The sequence below is a fragment of the Oncorhynchus mykiss genome, chromosome 11 (assembly GCF_057628025.1).
Source record: "Oncorhynchus mykiss isolate SJ-2025 chromosome 11, ASM5762802v1, whole genome shotgun sequence".
NCBI lineage: Eukaryota > Metazoa > Chordata > Actinopteri > Salmoniformes > Salmonidae > Oncorhynchus > Oncorhynchus mykiss.
Genome location: NC_143032.1, coordinates 10,667,305 through 10,683,179, shown reverse-complemented (window position 1 = coordinate 10,683,179; position 15,875 = coordinate 10,667,305). Strand labels below are relative to the sequence as shown.

General features: G+C 46.2%; 1 protein-coding gene across 2 annotated transcripts in view; it reads right to left on the bottom strand.

Annotated features, from left to right (window-relative positions):
• The window catches only part of LOC110536547 (piezo-type mechanosensitive ion channel component 2), a 205,856-nt gene that overhangs the window by 143,734 nt on the left and 46,247 nt on the right, over positions 1 to 15,875 (bottom strand). For both annotated transcript variants that reach the window (XM_036934820.2, XM_090189325.1), the window contains exon 3: positions 15,712 to 15,837. In XM_036934820.2, coding sequence (XP_036790715.2) covers positions 15,712 to 15,837 — 126 coding nt within the window. The remainder of the gene's footprint in view (positions 1 to 15,711; positions 15,838 to 15,875) is intronic.

Sequence of the window (15,875 nt, the reverse complement as noted above, 5' to 3'; positions counted from 1 at the left end):
CCCCCGGTCGTGCACCTGGGGTCGATGGACTTCCAGTGGAATTTTACAAAAAATTCTGGGGAACAATTGGACAGGATTTCTTTTGCGTGTTGCGTGAATGCGTCGGGGTAGGAGAGTTGCCGATGAGCTGCCGTCGGGCGGCTCTGACTCTCCTGCCCAAAAAAGGGGACTTGTGTGAACTTAAGAACTGGAGGCCTGTGGCATTACTCTGTGCGGACTACAATATTTTTGCCAAGGTCCTCTCTAACAGACTGAAGTCCCATCTGGACTCTATAATACACAAGGACCAGACATATTGTGTACCAGGACGCTCAATCACGGACAACTTGTTCTTGATTAAGGACATGTTGGACTTGTCGAGAGGTTCTAATGTGAACTTTGGACTGGTCTCTTTAGATCAAGAGAAGGCTTTTGATAGAGTGGATCATGAGTATCTGTTTAATGTGATGTCTGTGTTTGGGTTTGGGAAGAGTTTTGTGACCTGTGTGAAGCTGTTGTATGCTGGGGTGTCATGTATGGTTAAGGTGGGAGGGGGGCTCAGTAGGCCAGTCTGGGTGAGACGGGGCATTAGACAAGGATGCCCTCTATCTGGGCAGCTGTACACACTAGCCATTGAGCCTTTTTTAGGACTGCTACGCAGGAGACTGCGGGGAGTGTGCTGGACAGGCATGGATGTGGTGACAGGAATAGCAGTCTCAGCATATGCAGATGATGTTTCTGTGATGGTCAGGGATGGGCAAGATATGCAGGAACTAGAGACCAGTCTGAAGGTGTACGAGGGAGCTTCATCAGCTAAGGTAAACTGGGGAAAGAGCAAAGCTCTGTTATGTGGGGCATGGGGGGATAGGGCTCCTCCTCTGCTTCCAGGGGGTTTGCAGTGGGGTTGTGAAGGGCTTAAAGTGTTGGGGGTGTACCTGGGCTCGGAGAGGTGGGTCTGCAAGAACTGGGAGGGGCTGTCACAGGCAGTGGTGTCAAGACTGGCCAGGTGGAGGTGGCTCCTGTCCCAAGTGTCATATAGAGGGAGGGTGCTGATAATCAACAACCTGGTGGCATCTTCCTTGTGGCATAAACTGGCTGTCCTCAACCCCCCCGCCGGTCTGCTTGCAGACCTGCAACGCAAGCTGGTGGACTTCTTTTGGTCGGGACATCACTGGCTGAAGGCAGCAGTTTTGTACATGACCGTCCACGAAGGAGGACAGGGCCTGGTTGAACTGGAGAGCAGGATGGCTGCTTTCCGACTAAAGGCGGTGCAGAGACTGCTGTACCACACTGATGTTGGCTGGAGGGAACCAGCATGCGCGCTGCTGAGGAGAGCTGGCGGTTTAGGGTTGGACCGGCAGCTGTTCCTCATGAAGCTGGAGAGGCTGAGTACAGCAGGTCTCTCAGAGTTTTACTCTGCGGTGCTGAGGGCCTGGCAGCTGCTAAGGCCCACACGAGAAGGGGGTGTGGAGCCTGGGCAGTGGGTGTGGGAGGAGCCTATCTTCCACAACCCAGCCATCCCTTTGAGATCGGTTCAGTCGGCCACCCTGCAGAGGCAACTGATGGCAGGGGGTTTACAAAGGCTGGGTGACCTGAGACTGCTGGGAGAGGAGGGGTGGAAAACACCAGAGGTCTTGGCGCAACAAACAGGAATAACGTCTCTTAGGCTGCTGGAGAGATTCCTGGAGGAGGTCCAGGAGGCACTGTCTGAGCCGGTAAGGGGGGTGTTTGAGAGGCCAAAGGGAGAGGGGCCACCAATGTTCCCGCCACTGCAGGTGACGGCAGAGACTGGAGACTGGCAAGGGGGTCTGGAGGACTTGTTAGATTTTAACACTCCGAGCCTGGGGGAGTTTGAGGGGGTGGGAGGTAAAGCCCTCTACAACCTCTGCGTTAAGGTTAGGAGCATTAGAAGCCTAACAGGAGTGAAGGCACATCAGTGGCAGGGGGTATGTGGGGCGGAGAGTATGGTGGGTTTTAGATGGAGGGCGCTCTACAAACCCCCAGTACCAAAGAGGTCAGGGGACCTCCAGTGGAGGGTTCTTCATGGAGCCCTGGCCACTAACAGTTGGTTGGCACGGGTTGATCCGGGAATTGGGCAGGGGTGTCCTTTCTGTCAAATGAAAGAAACTGTAATTCATGTGTTTTCTGTGTGCACCAGGTTAATGCCATTAATGTCTCTGTTGGAATGTCTGTGTGACAGGTTGGGGGTGTTTTTTGCTGTTGGGATGTTTATAATGGGATACAGGTATTCGAGTAAGGAGAAAGAAAAATGTGTTTTGTTGAATTTTCTGTTTGCTCAGGCAAAGTTAGCTATTTGGCTAACAAGGAGGAACAGGGTTAAAGGTGGGGGGATAACAGACCCTTTACTACTGTTTAATGGGATGGTCTCTGCGCGCCTTAGGGTTGAGTTTGAGTTCTATAAAATGATCAAATGTGTGGAGATGTTTGAGGAGATATGGTGTGTTGGGGGTCTGTCTGTATTGCTGGGGAAGATGTTTTGGATATACGGTTGTAGGAGAGGTTTTTTGTGTATGGTGATTTGTATCATGTGGTAGAGGATGCAGTACAGGATATATTTTTATTTTTTATTTTAGGAGGGGGGGGGGGTGAGTTTTAAATGAATTGAGAATGTTTCAATAAAGAAAGACCAAAAGTCTCTCTCTCTTTCTCTCTTTCTCTCTTTCTCTCTTTCTCTCTTTCTCTCTTTCTTTCTTTCTTTCTCTCTCTCGGAGGACCTGAGCCCTAGGACCATGCCTCAGGACTACCTGACATGATGACTCCTTGCTGTCCCCAGTCCACCTGGCCGTACTGCTGCTCCAGTTTCAACTGTTCTGCCTGCGGCTATGGAACCCTGACCTGTTCACCGGATGTGCTACCTGTCCCAGACCTGCTGTTTTCAACTCTCTAGAGAAAACCGGAATGGTAGAGATACTCTGAATGATCGGCTATGAAAAGCCAACTGACATTTACTCCTGAGGTGCTGACCTGTTGCACCCTCGACAACCACTGTGATTATTATTATTTGACCCTGCTGGTCATCTATGAACATTTGAACATCTTGGCCATGTTCTGTTATAATCTCCACCCGGCACAGCCAGAAGAGGACTGGCCACCCCTCATAGCCTGTTTCCTCTCTAGGTTTCTTCCCAGGTTCTGACTTTTCTAGGGAATTTTTCCAAGTGACCGTGCTTCTACACCTGCATTGCTTGCTGTTCCCTAGGAGGGATGCGTCACTTGAGTGGGTTTCTGTACAGCACTTTGAGATATCAGCTGATGTAAGAAGGGCTTTATAAATACCGGCGCCGCGGCATATTCACACACCGGACCGAGAACCAAGTCCGGCTTCTTCTCGCAGGAGCGGTCCACCAGGGAGAAGAGCGCATCATTGCCACAGTTAGAATCCTCATAGCGCAAATTAAAGTTAAATCCGGAATACACACCGCCTCCGGTGCACCTGCTTTGCATACTCTATTGCCGGGGCCACTCTTGCTATTGAGAACATATAAGAGTTATTTTTTGGCAACATCACCAATACTTCGATGTCCTCAATCACTGTTGCACTTGTCCGGCCATGTAAGAAGGGCTTTATAAATACATTTGATTTGATTTGATTTGAGATCACTGTCCAGGGGTACAGTATATACAGGGACCACCAGTACCAGATCACTGTCCAGGGGTACAGTATATACAGGGACTACCAGATCACTGTCCAGGGGTACAGTATATACAGGGACCACCAGTACCAGATCACTGTCCAGGGGTACAGTATATACAGGGACTACCAGATTACTGTCCAGGGATACAGTATATACAGGGACTACCAGATCACTGTCCAGGGATACAGTATATACAGGGACCACCAGTACCAGATCACTGTCCAGGGGTACAGTATATACAGGGACTACCAGATCACTGTCCAGGGATACAGTATATACAGGGACTACCAGATCACTGTCCAGGGATACAGTATATACAGGGACTACCAGATCACTGTCCAGGGAGACAGTATATACAGGGAATACCAGTACCAGATCACTGTCCAGGGGTACAGTATATACAGGGAGTACCAGATCACTGTCCAGGGGTACAGTATATACAGGGAATACCAGTACCAGATCACTGTCCAGGGGTACAGTATATACAGGGAGTACCAGATCACTGTCCAGGGGTACAGTATATACAGGGAATACCAGTACCAGATCACTGTCCAGGGGTAATGCAGTACAGTATTCCCTGTATATACTGTACCCCTGGACAGTGATCTGGTAGATCTGGTGGATCAACAAAGCCTCAGAAGTCCTAATTATAACATTTGTCTGTCAAGATGGATACAACGCCCCTGCCTAGATCATGCTACATACCTGGGTTAGCCTAACACCGATTGCTGTACGTAGTGAATTTAGTGCAGATTTACTGCTACTTCCCTTAGTCTTTCTCTCTTTATCACTCTATGATGTCATGGTCACAGGAATGGTGGAAATCATCTGGGCATTAGGTCATAACTCAAAGGAGGTGGCCAATAAAACGACGAGAGTGAGGCCTCCAGCGTGTCCATACAAACAGCACATAAAAAGGAGAGAGAGCAAGCTGTTAGGAAGGTAGGAAGGACACGAGGAAGAACAAAAGGATCCTCAAATAGTTTTCTTTGAGTTTCTATTTCTCGTGTTCATTCGAGACAGCTTTTAACAGTTAATTTTTTCCAAAACAACAATGAGCAATTCAGAAACACCTGTGGTCTCGACAGTCTAAAAACAATCCCCCAGCAGAAAAACAACAGTGGTTTCCTTCTGCTGAGAGTGAGCCATTTTAGAGGCTGTCTGTGCTGCGGAGCACAATGTTTTCATATGGCTGAAAATGGGTTATTCTACAGATGATGGCTGTTCTGGGAAAACAAGGCCTAAAACACCCCAAAAGTCTTTCTGAACAACATGGGAAATCTACCAAACCAGACTCCTACAAGTCTGTACAATGCTTCGACAATGTAAACAAATTGTGGTTGAGACATCTTGTAAAAAACCTGCAAACTACCATAGAAATTCCTTTAAAAGAAAACAGGGAAATACTTTCAGTTTATGTGCATTGTGGGATTCAATTGCAGTCATGTAATTTTGGGGGGAATATCAAAGACCGAGGTCCTCTGTGGATTGTTAAGCTTCAGTACTGGGAGCTAATTGCGTTTTTGGTTGGGCTTACAGACATTGAGTTTTTGTGTAGTTATGGCAATAGAGGAGGACATAAGACATAAAGACCTGTTCCTTCCTGGAAGTCTCTTAATGATGACCTCATCTTAACCTCTACTTCTCCAATTCAATTGGAAACAGACGGACAGACAAACGGACGGACGTACACCTGGTAAACATGGCTGCAGCTCCCTCGCTGACTGACCAAGCACACATCCGAGGCCAAGTCAGTAGAGGGCCAAATCGAGGGGCCCACTCAAGGCAAGGCCGCTAAATCGATGATTTGAAACAAGATCTTTTTGCAAGATTTCACTATTCTTCACTGTTATTAGTCGGGACAAGGGGTCCAATCCAGAGGGAGAAGATACGACTGAAGCTCTGGCACAGATGCTTTTCGCCTCCCACCTCCACACAGCCTACTGTGGGACACATCTACAACGTTATTATTGGGTTTGACATTTTGTTTACATTAATTCTGACCAATAACGTGGCTAGTGGAAACTGAAAGTTGTCAGGACCCATCCTCTCCTTGGTCCGTGCTGCCTGCATCCCTGTGAAACGTGGCTCATAGTTCCATGGTGTGATTAATTGTTTTTGTTGTGAATTGGGCTGCACATCCTGGGGAAGAGGATTCTTATAGCAGGACACTCAGAGCTATTAATGACAAAAACAGGAGTCACCTTTTGGACGTTTTGTCATTTTTGCTCTTGAATGTGGTGATAGGTGAAAAAGTCTTGTTGCTGGTGTCCTGAGAAGCCCAACAGAGCTCGTACACACACTTCCTACTACACTCCAAGGGTAAATCTCTATTACTATTTATACTAGTAATTTTTCTAGTCAAGTTTACCAAGTAAGATGCACATACAGAAAGTAGTTTTCTGGAGTGTTTAAAAAAATTCACTTCTTAATATCAATTTAACCAACACCTCATTTTATCTGTGGCTTTTCTCAAGGTACATTTTGGTATAGGTCCACTTTTAAAAATATATATATTTTCTATTTATTTAACCTTTATTTAATTAGGTAAGCCACTTAATTAAGAACAAATTCCTATTTACAATGACGGCCTACCCCGGCCAAACCCTAACAACAATTGTGCACTGCTCGATGGGACTCCCAATCACGGCCGGTTGTGATACAGCCTGGAATCGAATCAGGGTCTGTAGTGATGCCTCTAGCACTGACATGCAGTGCCTTAGACCGCTGTGCCACTCGGGAGACTAAACCCGCACTTTTGACTTACCTCACATTACAAGGGCAGTTCAACATTGTGACTACACTATCTCAGATGTTCCAGTCCCATTCTCTCTTCACATAGCAGTCCCCTTTCTCTCGCCACAGCACTCTCTTATAGCAGCCAGGCACATTTTTAATCCACCTTTCATCTCTGACTTCACCTAGGGATTGCCTCCACAGAAGGGCTACTTGTTTTCACTCCCTCTCTCGCTCCTTCACTTCACTCAGCGTTCTGAGGGCTGCATGCCCCCTCCTCTCCAGAATATTCTATACAGTGAAGATGTATTCCCTGTCAACAGAGACAGAGGCAGGGAGATGCCATTTTTGTGCAAGACCAGGAAATACACCGAGCTCGCGTCGGGGTGCAGTGAGGATACAGTGGCGAGGGCGATAAGTGGGCGTGCGCCTCGTGAAGTTTTCCTAAAGTTCTATTAGTATCTTGTTGTTAAGGCCATGTTGACTAGCCACCCCTCCCCCCTTCAAGCCCATACAGTACAGTGCAGTACACACACCACCATAACATACTCAAAGGCCACTTGGACCTGGAGGAAATATAAAAACAAAGGAAATGGTGTTGACTGTTGGACAATCAGATAACCTTCCCCTGTGTGAAGGAGTGCTTCTTGTTTGGGCTTGGCTTCCCCCTTAGCTAGCGCTGTGATGTCATAGCTGCGGGTCAACGAAGTGCACTGCAATGAACCGCTCACTGCTGCTAACAGGGATCCTCAACATAATGCAGTGCATCAAATGCTGTCAGAAGTGAAAGTTCACATCAGTTTGCTCAATTGAAATCCTAGGCTGGAATTCAACCAAGCCCGCACTGTGGTAAACTTGGATTGCAATAACATATATTGCAGAGCCAAACAAAAGCCCACAAATTATGTAATCATTTTGACAAGATCTAATTAAACTCCTCTTTCCGCAGTGCAAGATTAGCAAAGTGTGAATTTGATGGATTCTGCCTCCCTTGCAACTCAACACAGCGCAGTACATCCCCAACCAATCAGGTTTATTGTACTGTAAGGTTCTCCTGTCAGCAGTAAACAGATGTGAGATTCCGTGACACACTTTGAGATAGTAGACTCTAGTCTACTGCTATGAATAGAAAGTCAGAAAGCAATAAAAGTAGGAATACTGATTCCCATGATAAAACCACCTAAACTTTTGTTTTAAAGCCCCATATGACATCACTATCTAGAGACAGTAGAAAATAGATGTTGGCAATGTTCCCTATAAACATCACTTGGTGTCAGTTCATTTCAGTTCAGTTCCAAAGGGTTCTACGTGGAACCCAAAAGGGTTCTACGTGGAACCCAAAAGGGTTTTCCTATGGGGACAGCCGATGAATGGTTTTGGAACCCTTTTGTTCTAAGAGTGTGCTAGTAATAGCCTCGTTCTAATTCTATGAACAGATGTTCAGGTCCCTGACGTTTCAGCAAGGCCAAACAATGACTCCAAAGTATCAATCCATAGCTTGTTTGAACACAGTGTTCTTCAGGGACACTACGTTATTACCACAGTGCTACAGTCTGTTGTAGGTTATATCATGCTGAAAGTCCTCCCTGAAGATGCACACCAAGCCAAGCGCAGCATTTCCCTGAAAATGGAACAGAACTGTCACTGGCGTGAGGAAAAACAATAACGAACGCCTGTAACTTAATATAAAGTCAGTTTACCAGTACCATAATTGGAAACTGTCAACATGTCTAACTTTTAGAAGTAGAGGTGAGTTAATAGTAAGTGTGTTGTGTTAATGTAGCTACAGATTAGAGGCCATATCAATCATCATGATTCTGGTTAAGAAATCGAGTCCAACCAGCTACTGTGGAGGATTCCCTTACAGAAAAAAACACACACAGTGTTCCAAAAACACATGATCTTGATCTTATGTGAAGTTCATTTGATAACATGTGACAACATGTAAAGCAACATGTGCTAACATGAAACTACATATGTGAATACATGTGATCACCTGTGAAGTGTTGCAAATGTTTTCACATGATTTCACATCTGAAATTTCACATGAAATCAAGTGATTTTCCACATCTGAAATCATATGTTTTTTCTGTAAGGATTGTAATGAGTTATTCCAATGACATGTTCCTTATTTATTTATTTTACCTTTATTTAACCAGGTAGACATGTTCCTTATATTCACTGAGTGTACAAAACATTGAGAACACCTGCTCTTTCCATAACAGTGACTGACCAGGTAAATCCAGGTGAAAGTTAAATCCAATTTAATCAGAAGATATTGTCTCATCGCTGCAACTCAATGGGCTTGGGAGGCAAAGGTCAAGCATCCTATGAAACATGCCCCGTCAAACCACACTTCTTAACATCCAACCGCGCCAATCTGTCAGAGGAAACACCATTCAACTGATGACCAAGGTCCACCTACAGGTACCTGGCCCGCCACAAGAGCACGATGAGCCAAGTAAAGCCCCCCCAGACAAACCTTACCCTAACAACGCTCCCCTAATGACGCTGGGCCAATTGTGTGCCGCCCTAAGGAACTCCTGATGACGGCCAGTTGTGATACAGCCTGGGATCGAACCCAGGTCTACATGAGAAAGAACGCTAGCATGGAGGAATGAGACATCAACAGGAATGACAGAGAGTGAAATAAGAGTATAAAAGGGTGATCTGGAACAGAGGTGGACTGGTGTAGTGAGGCAAAGCAGAGTGACACACAAACAACCTCCCACATCTGTCTGACGTGTGCCTGGGCCTACCACCAGCACACCGTGCTCTGCTGGGTTCTCATTGGTTCCCCTGGGGCCCCAAACTTTGACCTTTGAGAGCCATGCTGAGGACCCTGGGAGACAGCCGCCACGTCTGGGGGCGTAGAGACTCGCGTTCACTTCCCCAGGAGTCCATCTTACAACACCAACCACAGTACAACACCCGCCCTGTCACGGAGGAACAATGTGGTCATGTCCATTAGCTCTAAGTAAAAGAATAAGAGAAATGTAGGCTGACATGAATCCAGATGGAATCCAAATCATCCAATCATATAAGGATTCAGTCATGTTCTGTGTTGGAAGGAACGGTAGATAAGGGATGGACAGCCAGGTCATCCGTGATACAAGTCAGTATTTGACTTGACGTGGAAACCGGCAACTAGGGTAAGCACTGAAATCTTCAAGTTGGTTTTGGTTTCACAAGTTCATAGTTGATGGGAAAGATGGATGGATGTAAGCATCTGTCTCTGATTACAAAGGTTGCAAGTTCAAATCCAGCAATGGAAAGGTGTTTCTGAGTTTTTTGTTTTAAGCCTATCCCAAACCTTAACCATTCTGAGTTAATGTCTAATCTTAAGATTTCTGAGTTAATGCATACATTTAACCCGAACCTTAAACATTTGGAGTTAATTTGATGTCTAAGAAACATGGATAAGCGTCTAATACTGACGTGAGACTGTGAGAACTAGTTGGGGATGGAAGGGCCCGTATATAAAGGATGGGATGGAAGGGCCAGTACATAAAGGATGGAAGGGCCAGTACATAAGGGATGGAAGGGCCAGTACAGAAGGGATGGAAGGGCCAGAACATAACAGATGGAAGGGCCAGTACATAAAGGATGGGATGGAAGGGCTAGTACATAAAGGATGGGATGGAAGGGCCAGTACATAACAGATGGAAGGGCCAGTACATAAGGAATGGGATGGAAGGGCCAGTACATAACAGATGGAAGGGCCAGTACATAAAGGATGGGATGGAAGGGCCAGTACATAAAGGATGGAAGGGCCAGTACATAACAGATGGAAGGGCCAGTACATAAAGGATGGAAGGGTCCAGTACATAAAGGATGGGATGGAAGGGCCAGTACATAAAGGATGGAAGGGCCAGTATATAACAGATGGAAGGGCCAGTACATAAAGGATGGAAGGGCCAGTACATAACAGATGGAAGGGCCAGTACATAACAGATGGGATGGAAGGGCCAGTACATAACAGATGGAAGGGCCAGTACATAAAGGATGGGATGGAAGGGCCAGTACATAAAGGATGGGATGGAAGGGCCAGTACATAAGGGATGGAAGGGCCAGTACATAAAGGATGCAAGGGCCAGTACATAAAGGATGCAAGGGCCACTACATAAGGGATGGAAGGGCCAGTACATAAAGGATGGAAGGGCCAGTACATAAAGGATGGGATGGAAGGGCCAGTACATAAAGGATGGGATGGAAGGGCCAGTACATAACAGATGGAAGGGCCAGTACATAAGGAATGGGATGGAAGAGCCAGTACATAACAGATGGAAGGGCCAGTACATAAAGGATGGGATGGAAGGGCCAGTACATAAAGGATGGAAGGGCCAGTACATAACAGATGGAAGGGCCAGTACATAAAGGATGGGATGGAAGGGCCCGTACATAAAGGATGGGATGGAAGGGCCAGTAGATAACAGATGGAAGGGCCAGTACATAAAGGATGGGATGGAAGGGCCAGTACATAACAGATGGAAGGGCCAGTACATAAAGGATGGGATGGAAGGGCCAGTACATAAGGGATGGAAGGGCCCGTACATAAAGGATGGGATGGAAGGGCCAATACATAAGGGATGGAAGGGCCCGTACATAAAGGATGGAAGGGCCAGTACATAAGGGATGGGATGGAAGAGCCAGTACATAAAGGATGGAAGGGCCTGTACATAACAGATGGAAGGGCCAGTACATAAAGGATGGAAGGGCCAGTACATAAAGAATGGAAGAGAAGGGCCACTACATAATGAATGGAAGAGAAGGGCCACTACATAAGGAATGGAAGAGAAGGGCCACTACATAAGGAATGGGAGGGCCAGGGCTTGGTTGCACAAAACATCTTAAGTGTTTATCTTCAGGAAAAAGTGTCCCTTACCTAAGGGAATTATTTAAGGGCGATACATAAAGCCACTCAAACATTTCTGTAGGTAAGGGCATAATGTAATTGTTCTATTTGTGGTTTTACAGTAGTTTGAAGACATGTTAGACATGTTAGTTTGAAGACATTTATTTTAGTTACTTTTATCTCAACTTGTTTCTATTAGTTTCTAGCACATCAAGCTAACTTACTGAGTAGGTAGATAGCTGGCCAGCTGGCTTTGTAGCCATGGATTGTGCACACTATTTAGCTACCAAGCTAGCTAGCTGGTGGATGTTTTCCTTTTGAAACCATGGCAGAGGAAAGCAAAATTCACTTCCACAAATGTTGTTTACATTGATATTCATATTGAAGGAAGCACTTAAGGGACCTCATGGGCACCCTTAACTTTTTCACTTATTTTAATATGGAAATTAGCCTTAAAATGTTTTGTGCAACTGACTTAAAGTTAAGGAAACTTTAAGTAAAAAGATAAGGTGGAAATTAACTTAAGATGTTTTATGGAACCAAGCCCAGTACATAGGGGATGGAAGGGAAGTGTCACGCCCTGGCCATAGAGAGGGTATTATTCTCTATGAACCATGGCATGAAGCCTCCAGTGATGATCCATGGCATGAAGCCTCCAGTGATGATCCATGGCACGAAGCCTCCAGTGATGATCCATGGCACGAAGCCTCCAGTGATGATCCATGGCACGAAGCCTCCAGTGATGATCCATGGCACGAAGCCTCCAGTGATGATCCATGGCACGAAGCCTCCAGTCATGATCCGTGGCACGAAGCCTCCAGTGAGTAGACATGGCACAAAGCCTCCAGTGAGGAGTCATGGCAGGAAGCCTCCAAGACCGGTCTCCAGTCCGGAGCCTCCAGCGATGTTCTCCGGTCCGGAGCCTCCAGAGACGTTCTCCGGTCCGGAGCCTCCAGCAGAGACGTTCTCCGGTCCAGAGCCTCCAGCAGCGACAGTGCCCAGTCCGGAGCCTGCAGCGGCGACGATGCCCAGTCCGGAGCCTGCAGCGGCGACGATGCCCAGTCCGGAGCCTGCAGCGACGGTGCCCAGTCCAGAGCCTGCAGCGACGGTGCCCAGTCCGGAGCCTGCAGCGAGGGGGCCCAGTCCTGAGCCTGCAGCGACGGTGCCCAGTCCGGAGCCTGCAGCGAGGGTGCCCAGTCCGGGGCCCGCAACGAGGGTCCCCATTCTGGGGTCGGCGGCGAGGGTCCCCGCACCAGAGGCGCCACCAAAGTGGGGGGAGCCAGAGGTGGAGGGGGATCTACGTCCCGCACCAGAGCCGCCGCCGTAAAGGAGGTCCACCCAGACCCTCCCCTTTAGAGTCAGGATTTGCGGCAGGAGTCCGCACCTTTGGGGGGGGGGGGGGGGGGGGCTCCTTTTGGTTAGGCCAGGGTGTGACTAGGGTGGGCATTCTAGTTTCTTTATTTCTATGTTTTCTATTTCTTTGTGTTTGGCTTCTTTGTGGTTCTCAATCAGAGGCAGCTGTCTATTGTTGTCTCTGATTGAGAATCATACTTAGGCAGCTTTTTCCCACCTGTGTTTTGTGGGTAGTTTTCTGTTTTGCGTTTGCACCAGACAGAACTGTTTCGTTTTGTTCCACTTTGTTATTTTGTTTCGGTGTTCAGTTTGAATAAATAATCATGAACACGTACCATGCTGCGCTTTGGTCCTCTTCTTCAGACGAGTGTAACAGGAAGTGCCAAGGCCCGGTTGTATAAAACATCTTAAGTGTTTCCCTTAAGGGTTTACCTTAAGGAATAATGTTCACTTACCTAAGGGATTTGTTTAAGGGCGTAGCATTTAGCCACTCAAAAATGTCCTTAGGTTAGGGCCTACCTAGGGGGTTTTACGGTAGTTTGAAGACATGTGTGGCAGAAAGAGTCTCTGACTACCATGGAGAAGGCTTGATTCACTGACTAAATGTCTCGTCAAAGAGATCTCTTTAATTTTGTGAGATAGCAAAATAGAACTTCTATAATCAAGACAGGACAACCAAATTGATTCAGAAGATAATAAAACACGTTTATTTTAGTAACCTTTTTCTCAACATGTTTATATTACTTTCTAGTACGTCAAGCTAGCTTAGTGTAGCTATAGCTAACGAGCCAAGTAGCTTTGCAGTCATGGATTGTAACTATAGTGTCCTCAATTATTTAGCCAAGAGCATTGTCTATAGTGTCCATTGTTATTTACCAAAGAGCACCATCTATAGTGTCCACTATTATTTACCCAAGAGCACAGTCTATAGTGTCCACTATGATTTACCCAAGAGCACCATCTATAGTGTCCACTATTATTTACCCAAGAGCACAGTCTATAGTGTCGACTATGATTTACCCAAGAGCACAGTCTATAGTGAACACTATGATTTACCCAAGAGCACAGTCTATAGTGAACACTATTATTTACCCAAGAGCACAGTCCATAGTGTCGACTATGATTTACCCAAGAGCACCGTCTATGGTGTCCACTATTATTTACCCAAGAGCACCGTCTATAGTGTCCACTATGATTTACCCAAGAGCACCGTCTATAGTGAACACTATTATTTACCCAAGAGCACCGTCTATAGTGTCGACTATGATTTACCCAAGAGCACAGTCTATAGTGTCCACTATGATTTACCCAAGAGCACCGTCTATAGTGAACACTATTATTTACCCAAGAGCACAGTCTATAGTGTCCACTATGATTTACCCAAGAGCACCGTCTATAGTGAACACTATTATTTACCCAAGAGCACAGTCTATGGTGTCCACTATGATTTACCCAAGAGCACCGTCTATAGTGAACACTATTATTTACCCAAGAGCACAGTCTATAGTGTCCACTATGATTTACCCAAGAGCACAGTCTATAGTGTCGACTATGATTTACCCAAGAGCACAGTCTATAGTGAACACTATGATTTACCCAAGAGCACAGTCTATAGTGTCCACTATGATTTACCCAAGAGCACAGTCTATAGTGTCCACTATGATTTACCCAAGAGCACCGTCTATAGTGTCGACTATGATTTACCCAAGAGCACAGTCTATAGTGAACACTATGATTTACCCAAGAGCACAGTCTATAGTGTCCACTATGATTTACCCAAGAGCACCGTCTATAGTGAACACTATTATTTACCCAAGAGCACAGTCTATGGTGTCCACTATGATTTACCCAAGAGCACAGTCCATAGTGTCGACTATGATTTACCCAAGAGCACAGTCCATAGTGTCGACTATGATTTACCCAAGAGCACAGTCTATGGTGTCCACTATGATTTACCCAAGAGCACAGTCCATAGTGTCGACTATGATTTACCCAAGAGCACAGTCCATAGTGTCGACTATGATTTACCCAAGAGCACAGTCCATAGTGTCGACTATGATTTACCCAAGAGCACAGTCCATAGTGTCGACTATGATTTACCCAAGAGCACTGTCTAGTGTCCACTATTATTTACCCAAGAGCACAGTCTATGGTGTCCACTATTATTTCTGCTTATATTATCTGTTCATTGCATTCTGACTGCAACTGACTTCAGGACTGCCGTAACTTCCCACTCTATTATGTTTGGCAGCCTATTTTCATCAGTATTCTGGAATTGTCCCGGGGTATTGGAGAGTAAAAAGTCTGTTAACTCAGCTGTTTACAAGAGAACAGCGTTGTCCTGTCTAGACGGAGGCTTACAGGTGATACATAATTCCAACTTTTTACCCCAAGAAACTATTTATACATCGCACACAAAGTTACACTTGGTTTTTCAAAACTTGGTGAAGTTCTTTGATCGATTGTTTTCGATAAGTCTTTTGACCTAACACCGTGCATGCTAACACTAGGGTCAGACGGGTGTTTCAAGGGTTCTTATGCAACCTGAAGACCCCGCACATAATTTAAAACATTTTATGATTGTACTCTACATGTGAGACAGACCACCTTCGCTCTAAATTTTCGGTCGGGGTTTGAATGCACTTCTGTCAGGGCAGCATGGGAGTGAGGGAGTTTTTTATTTTCATTATGTTTATCCCCATCTTGAGTGCAGATGTTGTGGCTTATATTGCTACTCGGAGAGATTTGTGCCAGTGGTTTGCAGCAGCAACAGCGGGGCCTGTGTTGGGCCGCGGCGTAGACCAGGTCTCAGGTTCTGGTCTGAAAAACCTGGTGTCGGGCCAGTGGGTAACCTGATCTAGGCGTGGACTGGGCTGTAACCTCCGCTCACCCCCACCCTGCAGCCCCAGCCGGCCCATGTCCCACTTACTGGGGTGGATGCTCCCTCTACAGATTTCAACCCTTTTATTGTCCCCAGCACAAGGTAAAAAATATCTGGCATACTATAGTTCAGCTCATGAAACATGGGACCAACACTTTACATATTGCGTTTATGTATATATATTTTTTATTATTATATATTTTTTGACATCACACTTTAATGGGAGTGTAGTAGAGAAGATTGGTACTCACAGTTGAAGTTGGGTTCTATGTTGTCTCCTGCTAGCAGACTGTTGATGGTAACCTGGTAGATGATGTGCAGCAGCAGGAAAGCCATACCGGTGAAGCACAGGGACTTAACCAGGCACCCTGTGTGACCTGAAAGAGAGAGAAAGGATCCTCTAAGGTTTCTCAGA